At 40.2% G+C, this 12,102-nt stretch overlaps 1 protein-coding gene across 1 annotated transcript; it reads right to left on the bottom strand.

Moving 5' to 3' along the window:
• Positions 1-213: 213 nt before the first annotated feature.
• LOC122548632 (serine/threonine-protein kinase PDIK1L-like) lies at positions 214-11,095 on the bottom strand. Its single transcript, XM_043687466.1, has 3 exons — positions 10,226-11,095; positions 3,947-4,163; positions 214-1,762 (listed from the first exon to the last, which is right to left on the bottom strand). The coding sequence occupies exons 1-3, from the start codon at positions 10,769-10,771 to the stop codon at positions 1,536-1,538; spliced, it is 990 nt and encodes a 329-aa protein (XP_043543401.1). The 5' UTR covers positions 10,772-11,095; the 3' UTR covers positions 214-1,535.
• Positions 11,096-12,102: the final 1,007 nt, after the last annotated feature.

Genomic DNA, 12,102 nt, shown 5'->3' with positions numbered 1-12,102 from the left:
AATCACTGACCACCCCTTGTCTCTTAGGAGTTTGTGTAAATAAAAAGGGGAAGTTGAAGCTTTTTCAGATACAGATACATTAGTCTTAGGATTTGTTAAAATTATTTCAATGTACAGACCACTGTATCCCAGTCCTGCATAAAGGTTATGGCACTGGTCTATGGCAGTTCAGGAAGTTTATTGCAGTCTCAGTAGTTATGGTGTTTTTGTTAAAAGACTGACAGCAGAGTAGAGTTTTGTGTGATAGGGTATTATCCTGTGGTCTAGTTGCAGGATACCTGTTTGAGGTAAAAGGTTGACATTTCAACATCAGGTTCAGAAAAGTCATAGGTAGACAAACAGAAATTATTAACGTGTCCAATTGCCTAAAGACCTAGTATAACTCATACATAATATAGACAATAAGCCTCAGACAGCACCCAAAACATTATTGCATGTAAATAGGAGTTCTACTGAAACCAAACAGACTGCAATGGTCTCCCAACAAACCTGGAATCCAGCACAGATTGAGAGCCCTTTTTTTTTTTAAAAAAACCCCATCCCAGGAGACAAAAATAAAAGTAAGTAGTCCTGGAAAATTCCAGGACAAGATTCTCAAAATTCAGATTTACAACAAACAACAAAAATAAATTGCACATTTCCAATCAAGAGAGAAAATTCACAGTCTACCAACAGGTAAAAAAGAAGAGGGATCCAAAGTCAAAGCAGTGTCCCAAAGCATTAAGGAAATGAAAGTCAGGTATTAGCATACAATCCCTGACATAGTACCATTTACTCCAGGTTACAAGGCAGAACTGGACTCTTGTGATGTGGTGCTAGTGACCTTACCTCTGAGCCAAGAGGCCTGGGTTCAAGTCCCACCTGGTCAAAGATGTGTCATAAGTCTGGACAAGTTGATAAAAACATTACAAGACAGATCAACAAAATCAGACCAGAGTGACAAGTCTTGGTACATACACCATAAAGATTTAAAAATCAACTAACTATCCATCTGAGAACTGGGAAGATGAAAGTGGTACCAATCTGAACAAAGGTCACTACCTTTGTTCAGATCTCAGTCCTGAGACTGATCTCAGTTTGAATGGAGACAATCCATTATATAGATTAGTTTATCAACCTAGTGAAGTACAGTATTATCCTGACGTATAATAAGCAATAGGTCATTAAAAGAAAATTACCTTTGCTTAGTGGGTAGCCAGTAGCTAAAGTATAATTATTGAAGAGTGTGCAAATACACAAGAAGCCAAACAGCCATACCCACTCACCACAAAGTTATTCACAGTCCAAAATAAAACTGATTCGGTCCTTTATTTCTTACAAATATTTGAAAAGTTGCTTTTGAGACATGAACTGTAACCTGTACTGAATATGTACACCTCAACTCAATACACATCAATTCTATGCACAAGCCCAAGTCTTTACATTAATAAGCATCCAGCATAATATCTAAAAACTAGGCCAGTGTCAGCTCTGTGGATAAGTTCACATTCATTCAAATCTTCCCATAGATCAACAAGGAGAAGTTTGTGGGTGGTTCAGGGGAGAATCATCTTGTTCCTGAAGACATACTCAACTTGTTCCTGTAGGCTGAAGGCATTTGGCCGTTCTTGTGGGTTAAATGCCAGCATGTCCCTTAGAAGTTTCTTGATATCTTTATTCATAGTCCTTTTACTATTCAAAGGAATTGGAAGCGCCAGGCTGGGGTTTTCCACTAATGCCTTTCCCACAGGGACCAATTCATGCCCCTGAGAAAGATATATACCTGCAAAAGCAAACCCAAACATCCCACATTAGAAGGTTCGGATACCACCCAACACCCCTTAAAAATTTCAACATTTCAGTTATCCTATTCCCTTTCTTGAAACTGAGCAAGTACAACCACTGGAAAAATACCAGAATCTTGGTTAGACAATAGAAAGTGAGACATTAGGAAAGATCAGGCCAGACGGACAACATCCAAAATTGGACAGAGGGAAAAGTGGCAAAGTGCAAAATTATAGTGAATGGGGGAGAAAAGTTTACAGGCTAATTATGGATGAATCCCCTTCCTTTCTTTGTGAAGCTGGAATGGTTCACATTTTGCTGTAATCTGATGGAAGGTTACTGCAGTGAAATTAAATATTGGTTTTAGATCACATTGAGTAACTTGAATATTTGGGTGTTCCAATTCCTTTATTCATGAGGTTAAGATTCAATATTCATGAGTGAGAACAATGCATTATTGCTCACCTGGACAATAATCAAGGCAGGTTGTGAAGTTCCTGCCTGGGGTGTACAACTGGCACTTAAAGATGTGGTCTAACAGCATGTCCTTTCATTGAATTGGGTGAGGATTTGTGCAACAGTCAATTGTCACTGATTTTACATTCCAATCATGTTCAAAAGTCTAACCTGAAATCAGCACTTGAAAAAGAAAATTTTTTGTTTACTTAACTAAGTCTAAAAAGTTTTTTTTAAAAAAAGCCTCCAATTGAAAATCAACCTGACTGAAAAAGTGAGTAAGATCAAAACATTTTTCTTTAGGAGCTGGACTGGGGGGCAATGGAGAATGCAGGTGTTGAGATAGGACCTTTCAGCACCTCCGTCATAACAGAGTAGCGAGAAAAATGCATCACATTTCTAAGGCAGTGTTAGGTCTGAAACAACAAAACAAATATTCAGGTCTGGTAGCACCTGTGGAGAGATACAAGTGTCAGTCTCAAATATTACACTAAAATACAACTGTGGATGCTAGAAAAAGAAATCTGAAAAAAAAAGTTAGCATTTTGAATCAAGTGGCCCTTCTCTCTTTTGAAGGAGGGTCACTAAACTCAAACAACATCAAACTTTCATCACAGATGCTGCCCAACCTATTGAGTTTCTCTAGAAATTTGTTTTAGTGTCATTCCAATTTTTTTTTTATTTTACTGCTTTACTGTGTACTTTAATGCAGAAACAATGAAGTTCAGTGTCTGGCTTGTAACACCTAAATCTGCAAAGGCCAATTGCTCAGAGATTACCTACATGATGCAAAGATCCACAGCATCAGATTCCACATGCAATTTGATGACACTACGTTCATCACCAGCACCTCTCATCACTAAACTGCTTGTACCATCCACTGTGAATGAGAAGTTTCCTCCAATTATAGAGAAAGCACAACTTTTCTCAGTCCATTCAACCAACTCCATCCTTTCCAGGAGAAGGTGACAAACAGAATATTTCCAACTTAAGTATCATACTTGACCTAGAGATAAGCTTCTGATTTTAGCCAATCACTAGAACCTATTTCCCAACACTGGAACCCATCATCCCTACATTTTAGGGAAATTTGACTGTTCTAGCACACTCCTGGTCATCAATAATGTTCTATCCTCTACAAACGTCATTATCCAAAAGTCTGCTATGCATGTTCTAATTCACATCCAGTCACTCATCACCCCTATGCTCACAGACTTAGCTCGTCTCCTGGTTTAACATCAAATTCTTCCAGGACACTGTCTCTCCACATCTGCATAACCTTCTATAACACTAACTCTGTAGGAAATCTGCATTCATCCAGTTGCAGCCTCTAAAGCAACTCCAATTTTAAAAAATCACTCCATCACTGTCTGCAGTTGCCTAGGCCTCAGGCTCTGGAAATTCATCCAAGCCTTTCCAGGTCTCCCTCTCCCCAAAATCCACCTAGCTCAATGTCTCCTTAAAAGGATCCAGAAAATTTTATTTTATGTTACTTCATGAATTTTTTGGGCCATTTTATTTTAAAGCCACTGTATAAGTCACAACCTTGTTGGTCCAGTGGTGCTTGTTTTGAGGTCTGTTCCACGTAGATAAACAGCTTACTTGTGATGGAAGGCAATATTTGAAGGCTCAATGTGTCACTTTTGCTATCAGAGGGGCGTTTGAAGAATTCTGACACCCAGTAACAACACCCCACCCAACCAACAGATGGTGGATATTCACTCACCCAGCAGCTCCTTTTTGACTTCAGCATCTCGAAATGTGATTCTCTCAATTATGGCCCAGAACATGATCCCAAGGGCAAAGATGTCAACTTTAGCAGAGTACTGCCCCTCCCAGAGTTCTGGTGCCATGTAGAAATCAGAGCCACATGCTGTTGACATTTGCCGTTGATTCACACTGCCTTTATTCTGGCACAGTTTACTCAAGCCAAAATCAGCCACCTGGAATACAAGAAGTGAGCAGAGGACACACTGAAGCAAACTTTCTCACTGATTAATTACCATGCTGTTCATGCTTAATGAACAATTTTCTCAAAAGCTTTTTTTTCACATTTGCATGTTGGAGAGTAAACTACTGACCAGATACCAAGAGTTGGGAAATGGGGATCTCTGTGGGATCCATGAGCATTTGATTGTTTATCTTAAAAAGAGAAGATTTGTAACATTCATTGCTCTTGACCATTTGAATATAATCAGATGGTTAATTAAACCAGGATTTTAGCAGATGGGCCTGTGATTTAAGCCAGTAGATTTCACATTATGGACAAGAGAAGCAAAAATTGAGGAGGAACATGCAATTATAGGACAGAAATAGCATGTCCATATTGGTGTTTAACTTCCTATGACAACAGTGTTAATATATTAATTGCTTGGTTCCTACACTCCTTTATTCTTTCCACCACCCATCTACCCCAGTTTTAAATACTGTTGCACTGTCTGCTTCAAGTCATTAACTCAATGAATGAATTTCAGACTCAATTGTTAAGTACCAAATCAGAAAGTTAAATTCTCCTTTCAAAAAGTGGTTGAGAACTAACTAGGAGATGGTGTTTACAGCAATGACAACATTGAAGTGGTGTTAGTCTATCTAATCTCCCACATTTGAATGAAAAGCAGCACTGATTCGGTCAGCTACAAAAAAAAAATCACAGAAGCTGAAAATCAAAGTAAAAAAAAAAAAGAACAGCTGGCAACCCTCAGCATTTATAATTAGAAGTTTGTAATTCTTTAGTTCCCTTGCATGTCCTGCCAAAAATTGTTTATCATGCAGTATTACCATTGTCAATTTTTTGGCTGGTATTGAGTGTTTGATGTCCATTGCTAAGCTAGGAAAAAGCAGATAGAGGGGAGATAATGGAATCGGAAATATTACTGCACTGGAGGCAGCTACTTGAACAGTTGCCTATATTAAAGAATGTTTTATTGACAACTTATGGGACGTGGATGCTGCTAGCTGGCCAAGATTTGTTACCCATCCCGAGTTGCTCTTGAGAAGGTGGTGGTGCTGAGCGGTTTTCTTGAAATGTTACAGTCCACCTGCCCTTAGGGAGGGAATTCCAGGATTTTGACCCAGTAACATTAGATGAACAGTGGTATGTTTTTAAGTCAAGATGGCAAATGGCTTGGAGGGGAACTTACAAGAGGTGGCATTCCCCTATATCCACTGCCCAAGACCTTCTAGATGGAAGGTGCTACCTAAAGACTTTTGGTGAATTTCTGCAGTGCATCTTGTAGATAATACAGACTGCTGCTGAGCGTTAGCAATGGAGAGAATGGATGTGGTGCCAAATCAAATTGGCTGCTTTGTCCTGGGTATGTTAAGCTTGGTGTTGCTGCAGCTGCATACTTCCAGGCAATGGGAATCTTTCCATCACACTCCTGATTCATGCCTTGTAGATGTGGACAGGCTATGGGGAGACATTTGCCACAGTTTTCGTACCCTCTGACCTACCCTCGTAGAGACCATTCATGTGGTGAGTCCATTTGAGTTTTTGGTCAATGGTAAACCCCAGGATTGTGGGGTATTCAATGTTGGAAATACTATTGAATTGCAAAAGGGACAGTAGGTAGATTAATTCTTATTGGACGTGGTCACTGCCTGACATTTGTGCACCATAGTTGTTACTTGCTGTTTCTCCGCCCAAGCCTGGATATGGTCCAGACCTTGTTGCATTTGAACACTGACTGTTTCAATATTGGAGTCGTCACAAGTGGTGCTGAAACATTGCGCAATCATGTGTGAACATCCCCACTTCCAACCTTATTATGGAGGCAATGTCAGTGGTTGGGTTTAGGACATCATCCTGATGAACTACTGCAGAGATGTCCTAGAGCGGAGATGACTGAACCCCCAATGACTGCAACAACTTTCCAAAGTGGCAGATATGACTCCAACCAGAGAGTTTCACCCAATTCCCATGGATTCCAGTATTGCTAGGGTTTCTGCTGACAGTACTTGACATCAAGGCTGCATTTGACTGTCACTCTCACCTCTGGAATTCAGCTGTTTTGTCCATGTTTGAATCAAGGCCATAATGATGTCAGTTAATGAGCAGGTGCTGTTTGATAGCATTGGGGAGGCCAGCTTCCATCATTTTGATGATTGAAAGTAAACTGATGGGATGGTAATTGGCTGGGTTGGATTTGTCCTGCTTTGTGTACAAGCTACACCAGGGCAAATTTTCCTCATTGGTTGGGTAGATGCTAGTGTTATAACTACTAGAAGAGCTTGACTAGTGGAGTGGTAAGTTCTGGAGCACAACTCTTCCATAAATATTGCCAGAATATTTCAGGGTCCACAGTCTTTGCACTTGCCAGTGCCTCAAACCATTTCTTGATATCACTGAGTGAATCAAATTAGCTGAAGATTAGTTTGTGATGCTGAGGACCATTGAAGAGGCTGAGATGGATCATCCAGTCAGCACTACTGGCTGAAGATTGCTGTGAATACTTCTGTCTTACATTCTGCACAGATGTGTGGGGCTCTATTATTGATGGGGTTGTTTGTGGGCCTTTCTTCTCCATGGGCTTGTTTAATTGTCCACTACCATTCTTGACGGTATGTGTGGTAGGACTGCAGAGCTAAGAGATGATCCATCAGTCGTGGGATCTATATCTGTCACTTGCTGCTTATGCTGTTTGGCATGCAAGTAATCCTGTTTGGTGGCTTCACTGGGTTGAAGTCTTATTTTCAGGTATTCCTGTTACGGCTTTCTAGAATGCCCTCCTGCACTCTTCACAGAGCCAGGGTTAATCCCCTGAAATTATGGTAATAGGAGTGTTGCAATGATCCCATCTTAACAAAAACAATCCCATTCTCCCCCTCTCAAACCTAGCCTCTCTCCTGCAGAGGTCAACCCTCCACACTAAATTGATATCCAGAGATTTTTTAAATATGGAAACTCTGATTTGTGGCCTCTTTGCACAACAGCATCCTAGGTTTTACACAGTCGTATTATTCTGCTTCAGGTTTTAAATCAATCACTCAGCCCTCCACCTTTGCAATTTTTCATTTTTGTTCTCATACTTTAATCTCATCTGAGCCCAGTTCACTTTCATCTCTTAGCCCCTCAAGATGCTGTTCTCCGGGAATCAAAAACATTCCCGGAGCACCTGCACATAAACTGAACTTTGTATCCACGAGCTTGGATGCAATTGCAGGATCCTGGTTCAACTACTTACTCAGTCTGTAAGCTATGACACTTGTGTAAAGATGACTTTTAAAAAAAAATTATATCTGCTACAGTCAGTCAATTTAAGACGCTGTTACAGCCAATATTAAAAGTCAGGGTCCATGTCTCAGCTGTTCAACCAGCTTGTGATTTCCTTCTAAATTTTATCATTTAAATATTGCCATTAATAACTTTTCAATTAGATCCACACTGTAAAATCTACTCAGCTTAATGTTTTGCAATAGCTCACTTTTTAAAATTATGAAAAGACTTTGAATGTTTAAGTTGTACTAACTTGACAAGGCTTGCAAATATATTAAGAGGAATGATGGTCAGATCTGGTCTGAGTAAATTTTTTTTTCAAGAAGTGTGAACTGAAATGTTTGTGCCAGAGTAAGCATATATCAGGGACAGGATATTTTCCAGCTTATTCTGCAACAATTCAGATTAAAATGTACATTTAAAACAAAGGTGTGGGGAAGTGGGGTAAAAGGAATTCAAGAGTGAATATGGGCCTTTCAGAATAGGTGTGGACCTACAATGGAGCAGGATTGTGCACTACCAACTGATCAGAAGAATTTCAAATGGTGATGGCTGCATTTTAAACAGATAATTTCATGAGGTCAGGCTATTTTTTCCAGGGTGAAGAAAGAATTACATTTCAGGTTCAAAGATTGCAAGGCTTCTTTCTAATGGGAAAATTAGATTCTAATCAGTAGCTGAGGTCTGAATGAATAATAGGTAATGGAGTCAGTAGGTTACAGTGTCTGGGTCCTTAAAGTTAGAGTGAATCCCCAGAAAGAAAATTACTTAGTTTGTACATTGATCAAGGTCATAGGTTCAAGCCCATTTACAAAAGATGATGCATAAACTCTGGACTGTGCAACTGCATTTTAAGATTCAGTCACCACACTGAGTACCAGATGTAAAAGATCCTGCTGCATTAGTTGCAAGAGAAAAAGGTATAATTTAACTGGAGTCAACTCAAAAAGAGGTTCACCAGGATGATTCCTAGTATGGACAGGTTATCTTTTGGAACAAAGGCTGAAGAAGTTCGGACTCACTGGAGTTAAAAAGAAAGAGAGGTGATCTCATTAAGAATCTTTGTTTCAATGAGCTTGACAGAGTAGAGTTGGAGGATGGTTCCCTTCTTGGGGCAACCTAGGATCAGGGGGGTTGAGTCTCAAAATAAAAAAGGGGCACCAATTTGGGACTGAGATGGGGAGGTATTTCTTCTTTCGGGATTGAGAGACTTTAGTCTCTTTGCCATACAGTCTTTGTGCACATTGAAGGCTGATACATGTAGATTCTTGATCAGTAGGGGCATCAAGGGTTATGGGGAAAGAGCAGAAAAGTGGTGAGAAATATCAGATCAGCTATAATCCTACTGAATAGTGAAACAGACGACTCGAGAAACCAAATGGAAAACTCCTGCTCCTATTTGTTAAGGTCTTACATGAAGTAGAGATCTCAACAATATTGATACTTCAACATGGAAAACAGATTGCTTGGTCATTCTGATGTTCTTGTCTATCTCAGAGCCTGTTTGACACAAATTGGTATCTTTCATAAAATTGTGATTACACTTTATCAGCGGTGAAGCAGTTTGTCAGAGTCCAGAAACAGATTCTTCAGTCCAGCCAGTCCATGCCAACCATAATCCCACCTGCTTATGATTGGCTCATAACTCTCCAAATATTTCTTATGTACTTATCCAAATGTCTTTTGACCATTTTAACTGTACCCACATCCACTACCCCCTCTAAAAGGTCATTCCACACACCAAAACAAAATTGCCCCCAAAGTCTTTGTCCTCTCGCTTTAAAAATGTGTCCCCTAGTCTTGAAATTCCCCACCCTAAGGAAAAGGCACCTGTCTTCACTATCTATACCCTTCATGATTTTAGAGCTTTACAAAGGTCACCTTTCAACCACCTACACTCCAATGGAAAAAGGCTCTCCTTATTAAAAAACCCTCCATTCCAGTGACAACCAGATAAGTCTTTCCTGAACCATCTCCAGTTTAATGATGTCCTTACTCTAAACAGGCAACCAAAACTATACACAGTACAGTACGACAGAAGAGATCTTACAAACATCCTGGACAACATTTACAGGAATTGGGATATCATGTTATCGAAAGGAGTGAACAGTGACAGCAGGCATGCTAACCACCTTATTTGTGAGAAATAAACTTCAAAAGAATTATGTACTTGTACCTCTAGGTCTGTTCTAGAACACTATCAAGGGCCCTACCATTAACTATTAAACCCTGTCCTCTTGTTTTCGCAAAATACAATCCTTCACATTTATCCAAGTTAAAATCCATTTGCCATTCCTCAGCCAAACTGATCAAAATTTCATCATAATCTTAAATAACCTTCTTCGCTGTCCACTAGACCACCAATTTTGATGTCATCTGCAAACTTACTAACCATGCCTTCAATATTCTCATCTAAATTTATTTACATAAACGACAAACAAAACTGGACGCAGCACTGTCATCCTAAAGTCACAAAATGAGGTAAAGGCATTCAAAAGGGTATTGGATAGAAGGCAGTCTGCAGGAATATGGGCACAGAGACAATTGGTACCAGGTATCAGAACCTTTGCAGACAGTGGGCCAAAGTCACCATAACATTCCCAAAGGGCTTATGCCTGAAACATCCACTCTCCTGCTCCTCGGATGCTGCCTGACCTGCTGCGCTCTTCCAGCACCACACTTTTCTACTGACTCTCCAGCATCTGCAGTCCTCACTTTCTCCATAACGGAAGTGCCAACAATTCCTCTAATTACCCTCTAGCGTAAAGGAATAATAACTTCACTCCTCACCTTTAAGAGGGGTCCGGTTGGAGTGTTAACAATTAGGACATTGTCTGGTTTGAGGTCTCTATGAATGATCTGATTGAGATGCAGGAACACCACAGCAGCAGCGAGCTGCTGTATGAAGTGACTGTTCAGCCTTCGGTCAGCGTCTCTGCTCAGCAAGTAGTCATTCAGATTGCCCCCATCACAGAACTCCATCACAAACCACAAGAGGGGGGTGGTTCCAGGGTCGAAGCAACACTTCCCCTTAAGGCAAGTCTCGATGAGGAGCAAGTGGCTGTCTGATTCCGGAGATTCCTTCCTGATCTTCTGGATGACCTGCTCCTTTTGCAGGATGCACTCATGGAGCCAGATCACGTTCTGGTGTCTCTTCTTCACCCTGCTCAGCGCCCAGAACTCCTGCAGAGCCAGTTCCGAAGATTCAGGAGAGCCACACAGCACTTTTTTCAAGGCGACTTTAACTTGGCTCTTGCAGTGTCTTGCTTCGTACACAGTCCCGTAACTCCCTCGGCCGAGTTCCCCAACAATCTCATAGTGGCATAGTTTCTCCATCTCAGCCTGGCTCTCCACCCAGCCACCGCCAACTCCTGAAACCCTACCGCATTAATCCGGAAATTCCGCCGCTAAATGAAGAATTTATTCTCGAAAAATGAAACCATGGCTTGAAATTAAACCTTCTATCACCCAAGTATTTGTGAGGAAGCTATCTGTTTCTAGGAACAAACGATGGGTTAAATACCTCAACAAAATAACGTGACTAATAGCCATGGGAAGGTAACATCAAATGCACGTTGTATTTTTAAAATACCCCCCAACTCTTAACAACCATTTTCCGCTCACTGTCAAGATACCCGCTCTTCCATTTTGTATTTTTGTTAAAATTTTCCCTCACTTAAAAATGTTTCACCTGGCGCTCATTGTCTTAGGGCAGAACGACTCCAATAATACAAACTCGTTTCTGATTGGTTAGGAACCAGTTCTATTAACTGTTTCCCACTGAAAGGAGAGCCAAAACATTACCACTAAGCCAGAGGGCGCTTGTTGGTGCAGTGATAGTGTACTTGCCAGGGTGTCCATGGTTCAAATCCACAAGGAAACCTGAATGTACTTTTTCAACAATCTGCGACTTCAACGTGAATGTTCTCGGCCAGAAATAAAAGCAAAGAATTTTTATTGAAAAAACAAAAACCGTGAATGCTGGAGAAACTCAGCAGCTCTGACAGCATCTGTGCAGAGAGAAACAGTTAACAATTTCAGTCTGCTGGGATTCTTTTTCAGCACTCTTCAAGTACCATGCTTTTTCAGTTGTGTTGAAGTGTTAACTGGACTCAAAACGTTAACGCTGCTTTCTCTCCACAGATGGTGCCAGACTTGCGGAGTTTCTCCAGTGTTTTCTATTTTTGCTACAGAAAAAGTTGCACTGGATTAGTACAGGTCTGGATAATATTCCAGAGAATGTCCGATTTGGCAACAGAATTGGAGAGAATAAAACTCGTGTTTTTGGAAATTTTATTTAAATTTAAATAAGAACCTGCCTTGAGCTGTTGAGCAAGGTCAGACCACTGTTACAAAGATTTGTCAAAAGTTATTTGTAGCTGGTATAATCTAAGAACTGATTGGCTATTTATGGTATTAACAGACCATCTTTAATCACATAGAATTTACTTCATTTGGCAAAAACTAGATTGTTAGTGGAGTTACACATACATTAGCGTTATCCTATCTGCCTCCTCACTGCTTACACCGATGAGACAGTTCTCAAAATGTTACTCTTTGTAATTATCATTTTCTTAAAGACATTATTAAATTTGTCTTTACATACTATGCTATCACATTGAGTCTTTATAGTTAGAATTTGTGACAAATAATCAATTTAGAAGTGA

Source organism: Chiloscyllium plagiosum, chromosome 3 (genome assembly GCF_004010195.1).
Source record: "Chiloscyllium plagiosum isolate BGI_BamShark_2017 chromosome 3, ASM401019v2, whole genome shotgun sequence".
In the NCBI taxonomy this organism is placed as follows: Eukaryota; Metazoa; Chordata; class Chondrichthyes; order Orectolobiformes; family Hemiscylliidae; genus Chiloscyllium; species Chiloscyllium plagiosum.
This window is presented reverse-complemented; position numbering and strand designations above follow the sequence as displayed.

Coding starts and splice junctions, on each gene's coding strand:
- LOC122548632 (XM_043687466.1), bottom strand. CDS start 10,771: ATGGAGAAACTATGCCACTATGAGATTGTTGGGGAACTCGGCCGAGGG. Junction 4,164..10,225: donor CAACCGGACCCCTCTTAAAG/GTGAGGAGTGAA, acceptor CTTGTATTCCAG/GTGGCTGATTTTGGCTTGAG. Junction 1,763..3,946: donor AGTCAAAAAGGAGCTGCTGG/GTGAGTGAATAT, acceptor TTGCTTTTGCAG/GTATATATCTTTCTCAGGGG.